Here is a 22890-nt window from a genome sequence, read left to right as displayed (position 1 = left end):
ATTGAAAACGTGAAAGCTGGAGTGTTACATTTGTGATTAACGATTGGAGTGTGTCCTGTAAATTGTGCAGAACGGTTACGGATGAGTCCACTTCAGTTTGAAAAGGATGATGACAGCAACGGTCACATGGACTTTGTCGCATCAGCATCCTCTCTCAGAGCCATCATGTACTCCATTGAGCCAGCTGACAGACTTAAGACCAAACGCATTGCTGGGAAGATAATCCCCGCCATTGCCACGGCAACAGCTGCAGTGGCTGGTTTGGTGAGCACAGACCTTGAGATACTCATGTGGTTTTTAAGGATTGCATCCAGCAGATAATGCTCATCATCCATTAGGTTATGTTTTGATTGAAGAATAAGGTGTACAAATATGTTTTTAAAATGTTGATTTAATGGTATGGTAACCTTGTGTATTAATGTGATGCACTCAGGTGGCGCTGGAGTTGATCAAGGTGGTTGGAGGCTTCGGGTTTGAATCACACAAAAACTGCTTCTTTAACTTGGCCATTCCTGTAGTCGTTCTTACCGAGCCTGCTGCAGTCAAACAGACACTCATCAGGTACACTCATCATATTCACGCTTTATCACACCTCCACAGAATAATGGGACTTTCTACAAATTACGATTTCATCCAGACATTGTGATGCAGCACAAGAGGTCGCCACAGTGCATTGCTCTACACGTTTCATGTCACTTTTTTAAAAAAGTTTTTTAATATGCTGGATGCGCTTCCCGAAACTCCTCCTGAGGCATTTGTGTCTCCTGAGTCAATGATGAGCTCAGTTGTGGCTCCATGGTTTAGTTGTTAACATGTTCGCCTCACACGCGAAAGATCCCAGTGGGAAACGCAAATCCAGCCTCACGGAGTCATAAGACAGTGCGGTGCTAATGCCTGGAAGAAGGGTTCGGAGAGTTGCATCCGGAGTAAATGTCTGTGCCAAATATGCAGATCCATCCACAGCAGTGACCTCTTGTGAAATAAGGGGATCTCAGATTTTTAACTGATGCTATGAAGCTCCGACTTCCAATGGACTGTTCTGTAAGAAGATGTTGCTGTTTTTGGATTCTGTGTACTGAAACTTTCAAGTCCCGCACTCTTAGTGACCACTTACTGTTGCACTATCACAGCATCCATGGGGAAATTACATTTACCATGTTATTATTATAATGTCATGTAGTAACAGCTCCATTGCATCTCTTCCAGGAACAACATCTACTACACCATCTGGGACTGCTGGACTGTCTTTGGCCACGAGGACTTCACTCTCTCTGACTTCATGAATGCTGTCAGGGTATGAAGCATTTACTCCCATTATCCAGTGATTTGCAGCTGTTAGATTATTGTATTCTTTCTCAGATTCTTGTTGTTGCAGAGAATATTTTCTTTGTTAATGAGCTGTTTTGTTATTTACAGGAAAAGTATGGAATTGAACCCACTATGGTCGTCCACGGTGTAAAGATGCTCTATGTGCCTGTGATGCCTGGACACTCCAAGAGGCTCAAATTGACGTATGTGTTTTCCTCCAAACTTTTCCTTATTTTGTCTTTCTTTTTATAATAATAGTGTTTTTGAAGGGAGTAGGCAATGAATGTGTTGCTTAAGGGCACATCAGAATCGGGAGGGTGGATACTCTTAAACAAGAGATTAAAGCAGAGACATTCACACTTCCCTCACACTGCCTACATAGTGTTTTCCTGGTCTAAACTTCCAGGTGTGTGCCTGTACATGTGCTCATTACAAAGTTGTTTTTTTGTTTTGTTTTTTCAATTTGCTGAAATGTTCACAGTGCATTTATTCGTCTATCTTTGCCTCTGATTTTTTTCACAGGATGCATAAACTAATCAAGCCATCAGTGGACCGCCGCTACGTAGACCTTACTGTGTCATTTGCTCCAGAGGCAGATGGAGATGAGGACCTCCCTGGTCCTCCGGTCAGGTACTACTTCAGCCCCGATGGCGAGACTCCCTGACACCTCCCTCAATGTCATCCTCAAGCCTCTTGTGTCCTTATTTCCCTTCTTTTATGTAAATTGTTACACCCCAATTGCTTAGGCATGGGCCAAGAGTTTTCCCTCAGGATGTTACCTGACAAAGTCAAAACTCCTTGCCTTAGCACAAACCCCTCTTGTACTTCATGGAGCAAGAAAAGCCAGTCGTGGTCCCAGTTCTGTTTTTTGTTTTGTTTTGTTTTGTTTTTTTGTTTTGTTTTGTTTTTTTTTTTGTTTTCCCCTGTTGCCTAACATCTAGCCAGTGGAACACAAGGAGTAGCACTTATAATTATACCTGTGTACATATACTTTGTTCTTTTTTTTTTTTTTTTTTCTTTGTTTTTTTACTCTGGTGAAATGCACAGCTCTGGTTGTGTCGATGCCTTAATTGATTATTAACCTTTTTTTTTTCTGTTTGTGGCAGCGAGTCTGACTAAAATCTGTGTTTACAGGAATCTTTAAACTCCCAACACACAGACCCATTTAGTTGTTGTGTTCAACTTCTTCTTTTTGTGAGTTAAACTTTTGGCACAATAAAAAGTAGTTGGTAGGCCTCGCAACATCTTCGTCCTCTGAGTTCTTTGAGAATATTGCCAACCACAAATTTGCCAATTATTTTCTGTCTCCCTCTATAGAAATAAAATTTAAAAAATCAAGATTTGTTGTATAATTTTAAGGTGCGACAAGTTAAGTGGACAATGGCAAAACCACCAAAGATAGTGATTATCCTCTTGTCTGCAGATTCTTTTTTTTTTTTTTTTCTCCATCACTTTGACTGCCTCATTATAAAACATGTTTCAAACACGGGGCATGGATATCACCCAGCATTTGAGAGCAACACACAAGCTGTGTTTTACTTAAAGGTTAAGCTGAAGTTGTTCTGCAGTCAGTCGGGTGTAAAATGACACCGTCAGTGTGTGGTGCACTTAAAAACAAAAAATGGGTTTAAAAAAAAAAAAAAAGTTAATTGTAGCTGTTAGTCTTACCTACCTTAATAAATACTTGGGTAATGACTGCACTGACATTAGTTTGAGCAAACAAGTTCTTCATTAACAATACAAAAACTGACGTGAGTTTACTGTTTCACACATAGAAAAGCCTTATTTTGACAGATATTAAACATCTGGGATCACACTCCTGTGTTATAACACATTTGTTTTAAAAGAAAATCTTTGCTGTTCATGATTTGTTGTATTTGTTCATGAATGTCTGTGACATGTATTTATTTACTCGTTATGTTTTTTTGTTTTTTTTTTGTTGTTTTTTTTGTTTTGTTTTTTTGGGTCAGACTGAGCCTGTATTGAGGAGCTCTGAGTAATGGTGCACTGGTTAAATAATCAATAATGAATAGTAGTCATCCAGAAAGTCTTTCTCCAGGTTTATAATTCTCCTTTTCATTAAGTTCCAGGTTAAAAAGAAGGCTTTCGATCAGTCTGTAGTGCCTACAGTGGCAGTAACGTCAGTGTAGTTTTGAATGGAATCAGTTAAATTGAACTTTGTCTTGAAGATTAAGTCGCATCTTATCATCTGTCTTGGACCTTCTGGCTGAACACCACAACGAGATGCTTCCTCAGTGTTCCTTTGTTTCTCTGCTCAAAACCAGAGGTGGTGAAATTTCCTTTCTACAGCAGAGGTCTACCCATATTGACAACACTTCTTGTGCAGTGAATTCATCATTTTAAAACAAAGCAGTGTTAATTACAGATACTGATGTATGTTCTTGTGACAGACGAGCTCAACCAGTGGTCCAATAAAATGTGAGATTTCAGGATGTCTTCAAAATTGAAGCTGCTGACTCGTTCTTCGAAGTCAAACTTTACAACAAATACAGACACTATGATTTGAATTTATTACGTCAGATATTTATAGAGAGAAAATATTACATGTAACTGAGGTTTGTTTTTTTTTTTTTAAACTAAAAATATAATTTGATACAGTACCTTGGGAAATTAAATTATAAATACATTCAAAAGTTCATTCAGATCTCATAGTGGGACTGCTACATTTCATCATTGCCACTGTAGTGATTAAAAACATAACACAGTATCTACATATTAATAACTGAGGAAAAGTGCATTGTGTCTGGTTTAAATATCAAACTGTAACATTTCATATATCGAGGTCCTGCAGGTTCCCCCAGCTGGGTCCCACTTTGACTTTGGCCTTCAACTTCACATAGAGTTTCACTGCTGACTCCATCTCTCTCTTGACTATCTGTGCAACCTGACAGAAGCAGAGGTTCGTGTGAGAGACACTTCACACAGCTGTGTGCAACCCAAACAGTAATTCCTTTATGTACCTGTATGAGGTCTTCTTCTGTGGCTTCGTAGATGAGTTCATCATGCAGCTGCAGGATGAAGTAAGCTCCTCTGAGTTGAGATCTTCCAGCTCTGCGATGATTACGGACTGACGAGATTACAGACGTGATTAATTTACAGACTTAAACATGATGCAGGGGTTATCGCTCCCTGCATATTGCATTAATGCAAAAAACCAAAAAGGAGATAATTTGTGTTCAGGTCACCTGAATTTGTGTGCTGGTGAGACGGAGGAGCTGCAGGATACGTATTTCGTAGCCGTTTCTGGATGTTGACAGTGGCAAGTTTAACAATATCAGCTGCAGAGCCCTGTACGGTTGTGTTCACTGCCTGCCGCTCTGCCTAAAAAAGTTTTGTGTTTTAAGGAAAAGGTGAAAAAAGTGGAAGAAGCACTGCATGAGTTTTAAATGACATGCTTCATATCTAAATTCTGTCAAACAACTCGTGCTCACGTGAGCTTTGATGTGTCCATTGTTGCTGGTTATTCCAGGTAGATATCTTCTGCGACCCATCAGCGTCTGGACATAGCCGTCCTTTATACAGTTCCTCACAGTCTGTTTAAGAAAAGCATTGATCCCTGAAATGTCAGAAAGAAAATGTTTTAAAATGAGAATGTAGAAGTAAGTTTAACCAGTTTAAAGCAAACCTGTCAGTGGTTCAAGCCCCCTCTACAATTGACCATGGTCTGCTATACTGGATTATCAATCCAACTCTTGGTCTTGTTATGCTCCTCAGCTTGTTTTAGTACTGATAATAACTGAACGACGTTAAGAAGTTTACACTTACACAAGTCTAATCTTCACAACACTGATAAGATTAGAAAAAACATTTCATACTACCAAAAAAAAAAAAAAAAAAAACAACCAAACAAACATTCAAGATCTTGCTGTGTCTCTTTTTTTCAAGTACAGGCACATAATTTCCATTTAATGTTTTTATTTTTTCCTGTTATCTCATTGTGGCTATAAACCCCTCAATATTCCAACCTGCAGCACATCTCATGAACTGGATTGTCCCATATGCAGAATCTGTGTTTTTTTAGCATTGTGTGATGCATAACAGTGCAGAGAATATGCATGCGTCTTTCAGATGGACTCAAATTGGATGAAGAAAAAGTCACATGGGAACAGCTACATTATGCGTGTGTGCAGCAGTCTGCCTGGGTGTAAGAGACACCGTGGCAACAACTGGAAATACACGGCTAATATTAGTGATATTACTAATATTGAGACATGTAGTGGGGAAGCCCCGGTGTATACCTTTGTATCTGGCTTTGAAACTCTCAATGTAGCATGCTGCATCATTCTCATCCACTCCCATTTGCTCCCCCAAAGACTTTGCTCCCATCCCGTAGATGATGCCATAGCAAATCTGCAAACACAGAAGCATGTACTCCCCTGGTGACCTTGCATGTGTGCATGTCCTTGCTGTCTACCCTTTCCAGCCTAGTTGTACCTGTTTTGCCTGTTGTCTGAGGCTGTCATTCACTGACTCTGGCTCGACACTCTTCCACTCAGCTGCAATGCAGCGAAACACATCTGCTCCACCATTCAGCACCTGGTGAACATGCAAAGTTCACAATTTGAGTTTACATATTGTTTTCTTTCCATTAACCAGATTTAAATTTCACTGACCTGCAGGAGACGCTGATCCTTTGAGAGATGAGCTAGCACTCTCAACTCCAGCTGGGAGTAATCAGCTGCTAATATCATTCCACCTACACAACAGTACAAAGCTTATAGAAGCGCCTGAGGCAAAGCTACAGGAAGGACAGGTAACCACTCATCAATATGAACTATACGTGGATGTACCAGTAGTATTATTATTAGAGAATTATTATATTAACCTGAAAAAGGAATGAAAGCATGTCTCATGCTAACAGAGAAGGCAGGGCCTTGTTCTGAAGTTCCAGCTGCGACTGAAGATACCACAGAGCGTCTCCTCTTTCTGTAAGAACAGTGTAAAAAAAATCATTATAGCAAGTCCACCCTGCTACATCACTCCGAGCTACTTAACTTTTAAAGCAGTTAGTTTTGGAAAAACCCCTCATCCACATTAATCCAATGTAAATATGGAAGTCTTGCATTATTTTAGGGATGTAATTTGGGGGGGGGGGAAAAAATCGATACTGTGTAGTATCGTGATATTTTGTTTGCTAATAATGTATCGATACAGGGACAGCAGAAATCGATATTTTGTTACAAAAAACGTTTTTGTGGACTGGAACATGCTCTGACTTCAGAGCATGTTGATCAGATCCTTTTTCTGAGCAAGAATCCTGACATTCCTTCACTGTCCAAATGTGTTTAACGTTTTTTATGGCAGCAATAAACATGACAGTTTACTTATTTTAATTTAAGACATGTTTTATTTTAATGAAGTTTAAAACTTTTTTATTTAATGTAAAATTATATTTTGTTTTAATTTACTTCAGTTGCTGAAGGGGCTGCATAGTTTTCACAAATTGCATAGTTCAGAATAGCTATAATTGTACCAGATGGTTGCATTCAGTTAAGTTGGACTAGACTGTAATACAAACCATTCAGTTTGTCAACATTAAAACTGACTGAAATGAGAGAAAGACTGAGTGTGAGACTTTGTTATTACCGTAGATAAAATGAATATTGATAAAGTTTACCTTTATGTACAGAATCTGAATATCGCAAAATATTTTAAAAAATTGCAATAATATCGTATCGTGCGTTAAGTATTGTGATAATATCGTATCGTGGGATGTATGGTGATTCCCACCTCTAGATGTAATACTATTACTCTGTTGTTGGCCTATTTCTACTTCTACTTCATAGACAGACCTATGAATATGAACAGAACATTCAGCATAATAAAAGAGATGAGCACAGGCAAATAAACTTTTCATTTAATTTATTAACCTTTTCCGCTGAAAAATACTTTACAGGTTATTATTAAGTAATATGCCACATTTAACGGGAGGCAAATAAAACAAACTACATATTTTAACACATATTTTTAACACAGTTACATGTACTGTAAAATAAATTTAAAAACTGCAGTCAGGCCTACAGTAACAGCTGCCAACTTCATTTCTAAAGAAAATCTGAAACTGAATTTATTTAGTGAGAAACGTGTTTTCTCATTTACATATACAGTTGTCTTTTTTCATTTTTTTATTTTATTTTCTTTTTATTGACTGTCTTTGCATCTCATGACCTCTTGTTCGTTTCTTTCGCTTTCCTGTTTGTTTCTTTGTAACATAGAAAATGCTAAATAAAAAAAAAACATATTTATATAATTAAAACTTGATGAATTCCCCTTTTAAAAACAAAACACTTTGATCAAGTTTAACCTTACCCTGCTTTGGTCGTCCTGTAACAGCCATCTTGTGAAGGTGGGCTCTCACCCACCATGGTGGGCATGTGAATCTCAAAGTCTTTGGGGACGTTCTGTATGTTTGGCTCGGTGAAACTCACTCTACCTGAGGACAGAATGAGCCGAGTCATTACAGGCTTCATATTTAACCTAAAGGGAAAATGTATTTGACAGCAGTGAAATCTCAGAAGTCTTCGTGTGCTGGTGTTTGTGTTTTACCTGTGGCTGTGTGTGTTTGAGCGATGGGGTATATCCTGTCCATCTCCAGTGTGGGGTGGTATTGTTTTTCCCTCTGCAGAGGGTAGACCACTTTAGTCAAGGCGTTAGTGATACGTCTCCACTCCAGAATTACACCTGGCAACGTGTGCAGCGGGCGAAGTTTCTCCAGAACATCCTGCTTCGAGAAATAAATGTTAGAGTTACGAAGCCAAAATAATGATTTACAGTTTTATAATATAATAAATACGTTTCTTGACAGCAATTAGGTGCAGGAGCAACATTAATTTGGTGAAATGTGAAATTGCTTCACCTTTGTGGTGCTGAACTGCTTCCCAAGTCGCACTCTGCCACCTGCCCTCCTCGTGTATCCCAGAGTTTTCTTACTTTTTGATCCACCTGCGTCACCATTTGGAGGTAGGTGGAGTTCTAAGAACAACACCTGCGGCATACATGTGAGCACACACAAGTTCAGAAGTCTTACTACGCTTTGCGCAGACTAATTGGCAATTTTACTCAAAAACGTAGCTGGGATGGAGAAGAAGTGTCTGACCTGTGCAATGTCATCGACGCAGGTGAGGGAGAAGCTGTGTCCAGCCAGAGCGTAAGCTTCAGATTCCAGCACAGACAGTTTGGCTTGCATGACGTGTTTTTGTCGTTCACACTCTTCAACACTGAAGCCGACTCCGTTCAGTTCCAGCAGGGCCAAACAAACCTGAGAAGGCATCTCTATGCTCCTGAAGAAATCTGACATATATGTACAATATTGTTAAACAAATGTCTAAACACATATTTCTGAACACATGGAGTGTGAGTTTCTATACCCAGTGTGCCCTCTTTCTCTAGCATGCCGGTCAGATGGTTCATGACGGCGTGTATGAGCACGCTTGTGGTTGCCGCCCTAACACGGGGACAGTGTGAATGTGCATTTCCAAGTCCGTCCAGCAGCGGTAACTCTTCTGGACAGTAGACAGTGACCATGTTGGGTAAAGTCCTCTCCTCACTGCCAGGGTCCAGCAGCCAACACGCAACCTGTGATAGATATTCACAACTTCAGCATTACATTTATTTTCTTTAACAATTTTTTACTCCAAGCATGGCAGCTGTATTTATTGACATAAACCCGTAATGTTATTAGTGTATCTGAGACAAAATGGACATTTATTTTTATATATTGCTGACAAAATATGTTGATAAGTATAAGCAGATCATCTCTTATTGCTCGCGGGAAAGATTGTATCTCTCGGCTGACTTGGAAAAGACTTGATATCCCCCTGGGTGAGCTGGAAGATGTGTCCGAAATGAGAGAGAAGTCTGGGCTTTTCTGCTCAGACTGCTGCCCCCACGATCCGACCCCGGATAAGCAGTAAGAGGTGGATGGATGGATTATCTCTTATCGTTTATAATAAATACAAAAAGTCTCAAAGTGTCAGCCTTACATATTACCAAGGTGCAATCACAAAACCTCACAGGTTGAGATAAAAATGATAGTTTAATATGAACTGCACTTGAATGGAGAAGTGTCAGGTTGCACACGTGACTTCAGTGTTTTTCTGTTTTCTCACCTTTGGGTCTTCACAGTTTCCTTCCAAGCTGATTCCACAGCTCAGTACAAGTGTCTTGTACACCTGTATGATGTCATATACAACTACCGCACGTACTTCATGACCAGCTGATTGGCTGCTCAGACAAGCTTTCACCTGCTCCAGCCTCTCATTTACTGGCAAGTCATTATCCAGTGGAGGAGGGGCCAGACTGGAGCTCAGGCCTAAGGGAAACGCAAACAAGGTCAACTGAGAAAACATTGTTAAAGAGCGAGCTGGTAACGTCAACCTGCATGTATTTTTCGATCGCTACCTTTGCTCTGCTCTTCCTGCAGAGATACATAGTATGCGTCTCTTCCTCCCCAGCATACAGACAATCCAATCAGAACAAGCCCTTCGCTGTTCCTTAATGGAAATCCAACAGGCGTGTTGAGCCTGTGCTGAGCTGCTGACTCTGCACAGAAAATAAATGGATGAAGTCACTGATCTCATCACAGGCTAATTTAGTGGTGCTTATGCTGACGAGAAAAAAATACAGGTGCTAAAGAAATTTTGTCAGATGATGCAAATATATTGAGTGCCTTGGAACTGCTTCACCCTAAATGACTCTTCAGTTACCTCTCTTGTGTTTCCCTCCTATTTCCCCCTCAGGCTGCTCTGTCCTTTCACAGGCCAAAGCCAGAGAGTAGCGCTGTTTTGTTTTCCACTCTTTAATGAACGTTTCAAAGAGGCGCCTGTCGCTTGCCACGTCTATGATGGAGAAAGTCCCGGAGTTGCTGGAACAGGCAGACGCATCCTGGGACAGCTGAAGCGTGAAGCTTTCGTGAAACACAGGTGACTCTGTATCAGAGAGAGGCTGTGGCTGTGGGGAGGATGGAGGAGCAGAGTGTCGGGGAGGGCCGAGGGTCTCGCTGGTGGATGTGGTTTTCAAATTTGACTGCAGAACAGTTGTTAGTTCAGGATTAGGTAGCGTCTGTGGTTCCTGTCCACGTTTTTGGTGGTGATCAGTTGTTGATTCTAGACTCTTATTGTCAGAAGCAGAAACTACTGATCGAAGATTATGGTTTCCTGTGGGAGTTTTAGGACATTTTGCAATTGCCAATTTTTCTTGAAAGCGGCTTGACGGAATCGACTGGTTCAGTGGCGACTGGATGGATGAGGTGGTCAGCTTTACTCTCGGTGTAACAGGTGGTGTTTCCTGAGTTGGGGGAATGAGGTCACCAGCAGAGCCTGGTCTTTCTAGTAAATTTTCACTGTCACTTCTTAAAGGTCGTCCTTCTTTAGAGTTACTTGTAGCAGCAGATTGCTGTAACTTCTCCCTCTTTTTGCCTGCTTGCTTCGAGGACTCTGGTATCAGTGGAGCACCAGCTGTGTTTGCAGCAGCAGCATGCGTTTGAATGACTGTGAGGCCTTCTGTTGTGTTTTGTAAGGGCTGGTCAGACATGCTAGGCCAGCGGTCAAAGATCTCTTGTAAACCAGGGCTACAATCAAATGCACTTTCTGGAGCATTTTGCAGAAAGGGTTGTTTAAAAACTGTATTATGTGACAATATGGCATCCATTTTCTTTTTCTTTTCCTTCTCTTCTCCTTTAGTCTCTACGTGTTTTGCATTTTCAACATCTTCGATACCTATTTCCTGTCTCCCTCCTGGTTTAACACTTTCTTGTGTGCTACGCTGTTTAATGTTTTTTAGACGACCTTGATTTTTCTCATCATGTTCATTTTGAGGTGTAGTAGTGAGTTGTGGCTGCATCTGTCCTTCACACAGAATATTCTGTTCTGGGTTCACTTGCTCATGCTCTTGTTCAGTACCGTCTGCTTGTCTGAACAAACTCTGCCTTTCCAGATAGTGTTCACCGATCAGCAGCGAGTCACCCCACTCTGACAGGTTAAAGAAAGACTCGCCCCATTGGATTGCCTCCTGTTTCTCTGCTTCCTGGTTGGCAAGAAGCTCACTGCGTCGTCTCTCCTGGGTCGATGAAGCACGCTTTTCTTTCACCTCCTGGTTTATAGATTCCTCCTCATCTGATTGGTCAGGGATCTGGTGCGGGCTCAGATCCGCCAGCAGAGGGCTGTGATATAAGCTGTCAAAAAGGAAGCTACTGCTTCTGTTAAGACTCACAGAAGAGGTCTGATTAGGATCCGGGGCCTCATCATTAAATGCACCTTCATTTTCATCTTTATCCATGTTATCACCACCTCCTGGCTCAGGTGAAATCTTTGAGAAAGGAACAAACAAGTATTTATAAAGACGACCATATTCACACAATTCTAGCATAATATATGTTTCCAGTCTCTTACCTGATGGCTGGTATTGAGGATGAGCTCCATCTGGCTATCTGTGAGAGAAACATTGAAGCTGGGGTGTGCTTTGTCTGGCCCTTTAAGTCCATTTGTTCTTTCATGTCCATTTTCCTCCAGACCTGCAGCTACTTCCAACAATTGATCTTCTCTTCTCTTTTTTGTTTCAACTGCCTGATCCATACATCGGACGACCTCATCTGTCTGTTGAACAATGATTCTCTCTGTCTGAGTGTCCAGTTCAAAGCTGTCACCAAAACTCTCTTCTCCCGTTTTAACATCCCCCTCAATTTCATCATCTGTCTTATCTCCTCCGTAGAGCTCAGGAGATGAAAACTTCTCTCTGCCATCCATCCGTCTTCGCTTGGCCTCAGGAACAGTGGCAGAGGAGTCCGAGAGGGGAGAGTTTAATATGTCTGGATTTGTAGGTGCAGAAGTACAAGGAGGGGTTTCGTGCATACGGTGAGGGGCAGGAATAGTTACTAGCAGCTGACCTGAATGAGCTGAATTTTTGACTGAAGAAACTATTGCAGGTTTCGAGTGTGACGTTTCTGCGGTCTCAACGTTATCTTGCAGATTTTTGTCAGTCTGTATGGAGTGCAGGACTTTTCTTAAGGCTCTTTTCAGTATACCAGGCTGCACAGGTGAAACAGTGAGTCCTGTGGTGCAGTCTCCTTTCACTGTCCTTGTGGAAACAGTTTGCTGTTGTTCTGCCCGTGATATTGGCGCTCTAAAACGTGGAAGCAGTATTGGAGAAGGTGAGGCCTGAGGCTGTGGTCCCGGTGCAGGCACGGGCAGGGGGCTAGATATAATCTCAGCCAACTCCTGTGTTAGGCTCTGTTCAGGAACAGGCTGATTTACTTGATAATTCTTTGGCCTGATTGAGACCGTGACTCCATCTGCGTCTCTTTCTTTTCGCTTTGCTTTGTGGCACTCCTTCTCTTCCTGCTCTGACCCTATGTTCTCTGCATTTTCACCTTGATTTTCTGCAGCATTTGTTATTGATTTCTTTGTCACTGCTTTTGATGTTTCATTTTTTCTTTCTCTGTTTGCTTCCCCGATTTCTGGGTCAGATCTGCCTTCCTTTCTGGGATCTTCCAATTTTTTCTTTGATCCCATCACTCCTAACTTCCCCTGCTCTTTTCCTGCTTCCCCTTTTTGCCTGCTGTTCCTTCCCTCCATTTTCACTTCAGACGTTTTTTCATCACTTTTACAGCCTTCCCTAATCTCTTCTCCATGATCATTGTTTGTCTCTGGTTCTTGTACACTGAGACACGAGGAGGACGAGGTGTCCGAATCCCCAGAGTGATGGTCATCAGGGCTGTTTACAGCAGGAGCCTCAGGAGGAAGACTTGTAGGATCCCAGTGAATTCCTAACTGGGCCAGGTCTTCTTGAAGAAGGAGCCTTGCCTCAGACACTATCTCAACAGCTGCCTCCTGTTCTGTGAGAGCTCGTCCACCGGTCACCCAGACACATCGGAGGCTTCGTCTCTCAGCTGCCTCCACTTCACTCTCATCCACTGCACGCTTGGAGCTGATGAAGGCAGACAGTACAAGTACAAGACTGGTTATAGGTTATAAAGTTCTCAGCAGATTATAACTTGAGTGCATACCTTTTGAAATTGAGTTTGAGTTTAGATGGTTTACCACACCAGCTACATTACGGGGGTAACTAAAAATTTTGATCTGTGAGAGATTGACTTGGAACTAAAGGTTGGTAGTTTAAATTGTTTTTTAGTTTGATTCACAGTGCAGTTGTTCAATTGTTATTCCTTTTTTTTTTTTACTGATGTGCATATAATTATGTTCCTCCTGTAAGTACATCAGGATTATTCAGTTGCATTAACTTTAAAAGTTATTAATAAAAAAATTAATCAAGTTCAGATTACACTGATTAATTTCTTGGCAATATTATTTTTCTCTGTTTTTCCAGCAGCGTTCTGCAACATTTACCAGGTCACAGTTCTTGAGAAATGGAGCACAGGCAAAGGAAAACCCCAATAAATATTTCTGCAGACACAGGTCGCTTTCTTTAAAATTGCAAAAAATTAAAAATGCACTGGCCTTGATGGAAGCCGTCTTATGTGCCTTATGCACCACTAAGATGCTCCGCCCACCCATTTTTTCCCATTTAATTCTTAAATCCCTTTTATGCAGTACGTAGCACATTTGAAAAAATGTATCAGATTCGCTGATTAAAAATTTAAAGAGCAATGCCATTATTTGCCTAGACAGCAGAACCAAATAAGTGCCATTCTTCAGTGACCTATCAGGGACTTCATATCTTTAACACAAATACACACCTACCTCTTAAATGGGATGGCATTCCGCAGGGCTTTCTCAACATCAGCTACGGTGGCCCTGGCCAGCTCTGCGACAGTGCAGAGGCCTTGGGCGTAGAGCGCTCTGGCTCGAGTTGCATTCAGAAGGGAAACTCTGACCAGGTCGACCAGCTCCCTCTGGACTCCAAAGCTCAACCTGGTCTGGTACTGGGATAAAAGCAGTTCCATGTTGTGCCAGCCAAGACGCTTGCAGAACACAGTTACCATACCTGAGGGAACACATTTACATGCTTAGTTACCAACATGTTGGTTTTTGTTTTTCTTTCGTTTCTTGTTGTGATTACACTGATCACTGATTCAACAGCATTTAGATCCATTCTGATCCAGCGAAACGTCTGATGCACACTGGAACGAAATATGTTAACATGAATTACCTTAGAAAATCTCATACTAACCTGACTGAAAAACATGGATGATGGATACATCTCTATAAGTTATGTATATAGGTGCAGAAACACATTTAAGTTGTAGTGGAGGTAAGTCTCTCCTGCGTATCTACCACTCAGAAGTGTTCCTGCCTCTTGCACTGAGTTAATGTTCTGTTTAAAAGTAAAGTTTTGTCACAAATTCAAAGGGTGCGTATTCTAAAGTGTAACGTGTTCTCTGCTGCAAGCCTCAGAAAAGCTTTACGCTCAAGCCTCCAGAGGCGCTGGAACAACTTGTCTGAATCTCTGAAGTACAGCGGGGAAAATAAGTATTTGACACATCAGCATTTTCATCAGTAAGGGGATTTCTAAGTGGACTATTGACACAACATTTCCACCAGATGTTGCCATCAAGCCAAATATTGAATTCATACAAACAAATCAGAACATTGAAGTATACAAGTTGGATCATATTAAATAAAGTGCAATGACACAGGGAATAAGTATTGAACACACTTTATTTAATACTTTGTAGAAAAGCCTTTGTTGGTGATTACAGCTTCTAGACGCCTCTTGTATGGATAGACCAGTCGTCTGCATTGCTCAGGAGTGATTCTGGCCCATTCTTCCACACAAACGGTCTTTAAATCTTGAAGGTTCCTTGGGCCTCTTTTATGAACTTTAATCTTCAGTTCTCTCCATAGATTTTCTATGGGATTTAGGTCAGGTGATTGACTGGGCCATTCAAGCAACTTGATTTTCTTTCTTTGAAACCACTTCATTGTTACCTTGGCCTTGTGTTTGGGATCATTGTCATGCTGAAATGTCCACCCTCTTTTCATTTTTAGCTTCCTGGTAGATGGCAGCAGATTTTTATCCAGAATGTCCCGGTACATCTCTCCATTCATCCTGCCTTCAATAATATGAAGTCTGCCAGTACCCCTTGCTGAAAAGCAGCCCCAAACCATGATGCTACCACCCCCAAACTTAACTGTTGGTATGGTGTTCTTGGGGTGGTGAGCAGTGCCATTCCTTCTCCAAACATGGTGTGTAGAATGGCTGCCAAAAAGTTCAATTTTGCTTTCATCTGACCATACTATAGTCTCCCAATAATCCACAGGCTTCTCCAAATGCTGTTGCGCAAATTTTAACCGAGCCTTGACATGCTTTTTGTTCAGCAATGGAGTCTTGCGTGGTGAGCGTGCATGGATGCCATGGCGGTTCAGTGCATTGCTTATAGTTTTCTTTGAAACAACAGTACCTGCTGATGCAAGGTCTTCCTGAAGTTCTGTCCGAGTGGTACTTGGCTCTTGGAGAACTCTCCTGATTATTCTTTGGACTCCTCGGACAGGGATCTTGCGTGGAGCACCTGATCGTGGCAGGTTTATGGTGAACTGATGCTCCTTCCATTTCCGGATAATGGCCCCCACAGTGCTCACAGGAACATTCAGCATTCTGGAAATGCACCTATAACCATTCCCATCACAATGCTTTTCAACGATAAGATTACGAAGATCTTGAGAGAGTTCTTTGCTTTTACCCATCATGGAGTCTTTCCTGTGTGCCTTCTGGGTAATGAGGAGCCTTTATAGGCCATCAATTAGGACTAAAGCAGCTGATATCAATTAGTACTGATAGGGGACAGGATTTCTCTATCAATACTGACAGATTTCAGGTGATCTCCTGGCTTTCTATGTCATTTTGCCCCTTGTTATCTTCATGTATTCAATACTTATTCCCTGTGTCATTTCACTTTATTTATTATGGTTTAACTTGTATACTTCAATGTTCTGATTTGTTTGTATGAATTCAATATTTGGCTTGATGGCAACATCTGGTGGAAATGTTGTGTCAATGGTCCACTTAGAAATCCCCTTACTGATGAAAATGCTGATGTGTCAAATACTTATTTTCCCCGCTGTATCTACCTGCATACGTGGAAGCAGACTGCTGCAGAGATTGTAACTGTCCACGACTGCAGTTGTATTTGTTTGCAACAGTTCCCAAAGGCACCTCATTCACCAGATCCTGCAGTACAAGAGTTGTGAAAAACCTGAGAGCAAGTGAAAGAAAAGAAGATGGGAATTACAAAGGATTCAGTCAAACAAAAGAATATACTTTTTCCAGTAATGAAATATATCCCTTATTTGTTTTGGGGTTGGGTTTTTTCCCTGTGCTTCTCATATGAGTCAGCTTTTAAACAAGGGCCGCAATGTTAGGAATCACTATGCACACAATGAACAATATAATGTAATCCAGTACTAAACCCTGATTCATCAATAACATTTCAAGGTTTGCAGCAGTTTGAGGTTCTGAAAACGTGAACTGAAAACTAAATGTAAAGGATATTCAGTAAGTATATGTTATACACATGACTTTCAAATTATAATAAATGTGCTTTACCGTTTATGAATAGCCATTTGTCTGTGCTGCTTTTCTGTCTTGGCAACAAGTTTCCCGCCGACAGATCGTGCCAAAAAGCCTTCCTGGACGCCAACCAGTTCTGCTACTCTCTTCATCGATGATGACAGCTGCTCCCACAGACAGAAGAACTGATACCAATCTATGGTGGTCCACTCTGCGTACAGTGGAGTGATCTGAGGAGAATTTGGACACAGTATTTCAAATATTTAGATTTGGAGCAGCAGTGTGGAATTTTAAGAGACGTGTCCTCTCAAAATATTTTTGTTACCTATAAGAAAGTTAGGATTTAAGCACCATTAGGCATGTATCAACAACCTTAAGAGGTATTATATAGCCAACAGAAAATGTTCCAGCAAGTTTTAATATATGTACCAGGTACAAAATGTGCAAATCATTTTCCAGGACAAAGCCCTTCATGGCCCGCTGCAGGTCTGCAAATATTCCTAGAGCCTCAGGAGGAGATAGGGAGGAAGAAAGGGTGGCGGCGCCAAGTTGAGTTGGACAGTACCGCTCGTCTGGGTATGCAAAGACATGAGACAGAGAGCATATAATTCACTGAAAATCTGATAAGAAAATGATACTAGGACCAAAGAAAGTAAAGGAATCACAGTGAAATTAGTCTTTTATCAATTAACTGTGAAAACATTTTTTTTAAATGTTGAAAATGACTATTTGAAATATGCATTTCTACCAGAACATAATATTATTGAAGGCCTATTCATCATGTGCCAGTTTAGCAGTGATATGAAAGGATATGAAAGGATGAATACTGCAGGATATTATCAAAACTGTGGGATTACCTTGTCCATCTTTTTGAATGTTAATAAATTCATTCTCCATCAACCATTCAACACAGGTCTCAATAGAACCTTTACTGGCCTCTTCTTTGGAGACGTTTTTGCCATGACATTTCATGCTGGCAGCCAGAAGTGAGCACGAAGCATACAATCTCACATCTTGCGGAGTGCTGGCTACACCTCCAACGATTATCTGTGTGTCAGAATGAGGGGAATAAGAAAGACAAAACATTTACAGACATCTTGACGCAGCTGCTTGTTTAGTCACTGTGAGGTTAGGTAAAGTACCTTGACCGTACATCAGTTAAACTAGCGCAATAGCTGTTATAAAAGAAGGAAATAATCTACTTTAAGCATAACTTGTTACTATTCCTACCAGTTTGAATAATAATCATACCTCCAGGATGGCTCGTAGCATGCTAGTGGTAACACCTTCACCCTCTCTTCTCACCAGGCAGCTGCTGATTGGCTGAAGAGCACCTTTAAGCAGAGTGATACCTTTCTGACGCTCTGCCTCCTTACACACCAGCACACTTTCACCTAGAAGGAAAGAACAAAATGATAAAACACAAAATAAAACTCTAATTTTAATTCAATTTTGCAAACAAAATAAACTTCATTCATTCATGAAAGACTTCACACACCTGTAGTGTCAATTCCTTTTCTTCCTGCTCGTCCTGCCATCTGTTTGTATGTGAGCGGATCCAGCAAGTGACCGTTGAATGTGGGAGTTCGAATGATGACCCTGCGCGCTGGGAGATTAACCCCTGATGAGAGGGTCGAGGTGGCAGCCAGGACTCTGATCATGCCCTGGCGAAAAGCTCCCTCCAACACGTCACGTTCATCGAATGTTAATCCTGCAGAGTCAAACATTAACTCATATAAACATACTCAAAAAAATATTGCATTTAGTCTAGAACAATGGTTCTCAAACTGCGTGGCAGGCCCCAACCAGGTGAGCAATAAGAAATTAAACTAAGTTGATTTAATATAACAATATAGTTATATTATTCAACAACTATTGACAATAGTTGTTGAATGTGGGGGCATCAAATTAGGTTTAATATCCAGTAGTCTAGACTCAGCTGTGGTTAAAAGGATTGCATAAATGTGTTCACCAGCATGGTGGAAGGCCACGCCCCATGGCACAGTGCGCTGCAGGATAGGGTCCAAACCAGCTGGAGTTCGTCTTAATTGAGCTATTACATCCACTAGTCCCTCCTGATCCAGACGCACTGGCTGAGGCTCAGCTTTGCTCTGACGCTCTGAGAAAAAACATACCAAACACACCACACCATAAGATTTGAGATAAAATTCTGTGACTCAAATATAATAAATTCATTAAAAAACTGAATGTGCATATCATAACATGCTGCAAAAACAGGCTATTGTTCTACCTCATTCTGAAATAAGTATTTAAACTTCACAAACCAGCATTTCTGAGGTTGTAAAACTCTCTCGCGATAGTATCTGCCAGTTTCTCACACCAGTTCTTTGAAGGGCAGAATAGCAGCACGCAGTGGCCCTCTCTCGCTGTCTCATAGCACAAGCTCACTACGTGGTCTTCATCACCCTATGACGTAAAGAATCTGTTAATATACTACTATTCATGAAAAACTATGTCTCATCTCTGGACTTTACTCAGTTACCTTAACGTGGAGTGCAGGGGTAAAATGTCGGACCACAGAGAGACTCTGGTCATAGATGTTGCAGCCCACCTTGAGGTGCTCCTGCAGGGGTACAGGTCTATAGTCTGTCTGGTACAGCTCTGCACCTAACCAGCTAGCCAGGAGCGAGAGGTTTGGCAAAGTGGCACTCATACCGATTATTTGAATGCCCTCAGAAAGAGACCTGCAGAAAGACTAATTAACACTTTTGGCAGAGGAGCATGATTTTTAAAGACTGCAAATTCAGAAAAGGTCAGGCAAAAAAAATTAAATAAATGGCACAGACCCCATGCTGTTCTGCTTCTGTGCAATGTAGCGGATTTTAGTTAAGAGCAATTCCAGCAGGTATCCTCTTCCAGAATCTCCAACCATATGCAGCTCATCTACTACCACCATACCTTGAAGCACAAAAATAACAAACTCATTCTCTATAAATTATATCAATGAATGCAAACAATTAGGACTGCAAAGCAATAATATCTTTTAGAATTTAGTATTTCTGTATTTAGTAATTTACTGTAGTGTACTGACTTTGTTAAACTACTTCTTTTATTTCAGTTTATAAAATACCTGCAAATAACCCAAATGCGTTCAGTTTACACTGATAAAAGTGAGAAAAGAAGGAACTTCTTAAACTTGAAAAGCTGCAGTTAAGCAAAAGTGTGACATGACCATCAATTGACGACTCAATTGTTCAACTGTTTCAGTACTAGCACCTATAACAAATATATTACCTAGAAGAGTCATACTATTCTCTTCAATGAGTCTGTTAATAAGAGAGTTGGCTTTTTCTATGGTGCAAACAGCTACGTCCAGAGCTGTGAACCCTCCAGCAGCAGAGGTGCTGCCCATGTACCCCTCCACCCGAACTCCTGCCTCTTCAAATATGCTCTACAAGATAAGATACACAAGTGTGTTAGACTGAGACATATACACAGAAAACACTTTGTCCATAACCATATGCATGAATTTCTCTGTTCACTGCTCACGCACCTGAAGGTAATGCATCTTTTCTTTTGCAACAGAGACAAATGGCAGGATGAAGAGAGCTTTTCTTTTTGTCTCCAACACACGCTTTAACATCAACAGCTCTGACACCAGAGTTTTTCCAGCACTAGTAGGGGCTGAAATAAAATTAAAAAAAACACAAAACGAAACAATAATAATAATAATAACAACAGCAATACAAATAATAATTGAAAAGATTTTCCCAACTGATATGCCTGTTGCTCCTCCCTCCCCAAGACCCACTTTAGAAACCTTGAGATCATAGAGGAGAGAATAAAGAAAACATAAAATGTTGAGATCCTTACCAGAATACACCAGGTTACCTCCCTGCAGCACCTGTCCAACAGCAAGGCACTGAGCCTGCCATTCAAACATCCGAGTCACTCCATGTTTCTGGTATCGGTCCAGCACAGGTTTTGGTAAGCCCCAGTTGGAGAGCAACAGCTTTTCAGCTTGGTCAGGAGGAGCACACAAGGCAGGACCTACAGTAAGGACACAAGTTATTACACGTAGTATTGAATCAAAATCTTCAATGCTTTGTTTAAAACAGATATGTGATCATGTCACACACGTCAAATATGAATACAGTTTATTGAAACAGTCCAAATCTGGGCACACATGAACAAGAAAGCCATTCATACAAGCTGCAAAACTGGTTTACTAAAAGGATAAAATAGCCACCTGCTGCAGGGCCTCAAAACTGTGTTCAGTGGTCGCACCACTGCCTTTGATTATATTCAATATGAGGCAACTTTATTTTATTTGGGCCTTTTTTCTTCTCGTCTTCATGCCTTTCCTTGTCTTATGTAAAACAGTTTTAACTGCTTTGTTGGCGATTGGTGCTAAACAAACAAAATCCCCTACCTCATGTCTCATCTAAGGGGAAGCAGCTTGGAAATGTTGCTATTGATATGTATGCTATGAACGTTGATATTGAAACCATGTTCTGAAGAGGGTTTACTTATCATATCAAATTTTACAACCTTGATTATTTCTGTGCACATTCCTGAGCTGTATGCAGTAACACACACAATAGTTCATCTGTGTTTCGTCCAGCAGCCAGCTGAATGGTTAATCTAGCTCGACGGTTTTATGTCAGTGCCTGGTGTACTTTACCTGGATGAGGCAACGTGTCACTGAGAGTGCTGAGCTCTAAGCCGCTGGGGACTGTGAGCACAGAAGCAGACTGGCTCTGTAACGATTGCTGGAGTTTGGCCCTCTTCATAGCTGCTGCGAGACGGGTGGGGCTGAACAAGATGTAGTCCCTGGATAGATGGCCATTCTTACTTGACCCATTTTTGTCTTCGCTAAAAGGAGAACTCTTTCTTTTAGACACAAGCTTCTGGCTGTGGAACAGAGCAAGAGAGAATATGTTGACAGAAGCAGTTCAGGAGGACATTAAAGAAATAATACAAAAGCTAGACAAGTTAAAACACACATGCTGGAAGTGCCTGCTTGCTGACTGTTTTGTATGTTCTGGCAAGATACGACGTTGACAACGGCAGAAGCAAGCTTTGAAGTAGTGCTCTGTGGATGTTCCACTTCCTCCGAGTCCTCACTGAAGAGAAGCTTTTGAGCAAGCTCTTTGCAGTCAGCTCTCCATCTCGCTCGCTTGCTATGCCCTCTAGGCTCACAGGCTCCATCAATAGGGCAAGGGTGTCTGCGGGATCTTTTGTCTGAGGGGTGAAAAGATGCTCCATCTCTGATCTGCACCAAATCTCTCTCCTTTTCATTTTGTGCAACTAGTGCAAGGGGGCGTAAAGGGGCAGAGGGAGTTGACGCTGATGATGGTCTTTTCCGGGGCATGTCTGTTTACTGCGAGCTTCACAGGGTCCACAACGTCTAGCGCCTGCAGGACCTCTTCACTGAGAGCTAAAGTGGACTCTCCCAGCAGAAACACAGCTCCTCCGTTCTAAGACAAAAAACAATGCTTATGATTTATTTGAATCAAAGAAGGAAAGAGAGAGTAAAATAAGCTGTTCCACTCACCGTGCGGTTGTCTTTGTTGCTGTTCTGTGATCCGTTTGTTTTGTCTGACAGGCTTGTTTTCTGTCTGTCTCCGTTTGGTGGCTCATCATGAGCTTGGAAGCTGTGCGCAGAAATAAGTGCATTCATTACTTCAACACGTACGACTGGCGATTATATTAATATTGGTGTCTCCAAGCAACAGCTGACTGTTCATAAATGTCATTGCAGATCAATGAAGTGAAACAGGTTACTCACCTTGTTTTCTTTTTGACCTGGTGCTGTCCCATGTAGCTCCTTTTTTTCTGAGGACCCGAGGTGTTCATGCTGAACAAACTGCAGAGGTTTTAGTGAACGCCCGAGTAAGTGGATGTGAATTAACATGACATAAATTTACACTCGACACAGGCTTATAAACTCAATTTGATGTTTACAAAACAAAAGAAAGCAATAGTCAACTCTTAAGTAATTATTTTAGTAGCGGAAAAAAACAATAAAAAAAAACCTTTTAGTTTGATAAACAAATCTCAAATCAAAAAGACCGCCGGAGCGCCACCCCGGTGTTTCGCTAAAACAGTCCGACGGAATACAAGCTGTTCCTAAGC

General features: G+C 41.2%; 3 protein-coding genes across 5 annotated transcripts in view; 1 reads left to right on the top strand and 2 right to left on the bottom strand.

Moving 5' to 3' along the window:
- Window positions 1-3777, top strand: part of uba6 (ubiquitin like modifier activating enzyme 6) — a 12044-nt gene extending 8267 nt beyond the window's left edge. For all 3 annotated transcript variants that reach the window (XM_040024352.1, XM_040024354.1, XM_040024355.1), the window contains exons 28-32: window positions 71-264; window positions 434-561; window positions 1207-1294; window positions 1417-1511; window positions 1831-3777. In XM_040024352.1, the coding sequence (XP_039880286.1) occupies window positions 71-264; window positions 434-561; window positions 1207-1294; window positions 1417-1511; window positions 1831-1972 (647 nt within the window). In that variant the 3' untranslated portion in view covers window positions 1973-3777. The remainder of the gene's footprint in view (window positions 1-70; window positions 265-433; window positions 562-1206; window positions 1295-1416; window positions 1512-1830) is intronic.
- The window catches only part of grhprb (glyoxylate reductase/hydroxypyruvate reductase b), an 18213-nt gene extending 12226 nt beyond the window's left edge, over window positions 1-5987 (bottom strand). The window contains exon 1 of the mRNA XM_040024367.1: window positions 5982-5987. The gene's annotated coding sequence lies outside the window, so the exon portion shown is untranslated. The remainder of the gene's footprint in view (window positions 1-5981) is intronic.
- On the bottom strand, window positions 3817-22890 carry polq (polymerase (DNA directed), theta). Its single transcript, XM_040024351.1, has 35 exons — window positions 22544-22890; window positions 22310-22409; window positions 21759-22232; window positions 21437-21666; window positions 20626-20802; window positions 20306-20436; window positions 20047-20203; window positions 19599-19710; window positions 19295-19496; window positions 19077-19218; window positions 18764-18910; window positions 18290-18502; window positions 18043-18185; window positions 17649-17838; window positions 17221-17363; window positions 16828-17021; window positions 16353-16477; window positions 14025-14268; window positions 11718-13251; window positions 10035-11634; window positions 9730-9870; window positions 9438-9640; window positions 8697-8904; window positions 8426-8619; window positions 8186-8314; window positions 7876-8050; window positions 7639-7762; window positions 6155-6255; window positions 5943-6025; window positions 5764-5865; window positions 5568-5679; window positions 4761-4885; window positions 4515-4650; window positions 4290-4396; window positions 3817-4213 (listed from the first exon to the last, which is right to left on the bottom strand). Exons 3-35 carry the CDS (start codon window positions 22124-22126, stop codon window positions 4100-4102), a joined length of 8106 nt encoding a protein of 2701 aa, XP_039880285.1. The 5' UTR covers window positions 22127-22232; window positions 22310-22409; window positions 22544-22890; the 3' UTR covers window positions 3817-4099.

The sequence above is a fragment of the Simochromis diagramma genome, unplaced genomic scaffold (genome assembly GCF_900408965.1).
Source record: "Simochromis diagramma unplaced genomic scaffold, fSimDia1.1 OVJJ01000302.1, whole genome shotgun sequence".
Taxonomy (NCBI): Eukaryota; Metazoa; Chordata; class Actinopteri; order Cichliformes; family Cichlidae; genus Simochromis; species Simochromis diagramma.
The sequence above is the reverse complement of the archived record's forward strand: the minus strand, read 5'-3'. Positions and strand labels throughout refer to the sequence as shown.

Coding starts and splice junctions, on each gene's coding strand:
- polq (XM_040024351.1), bottom strand. CDS start 22,126: ATGCCCCGGAAAAGACCATCATCAGCGTCAACTCCCTCTGCCCCTTTA. Junction 18,186..18,289: donor AAAAGGAATTGACACTACAG/GTGTGTGAAGTC, acceptor CTTTCCTTCTAG/GTGAAAGTGTGCTGGTGTGT. Junction 14,269..16,352: donor GTCTGCTTCCACGTATGCAG/GTAGATACAGCG, acceptor GTGTTCCCTCAG/GTATGGTAACTGTGTTCTGC.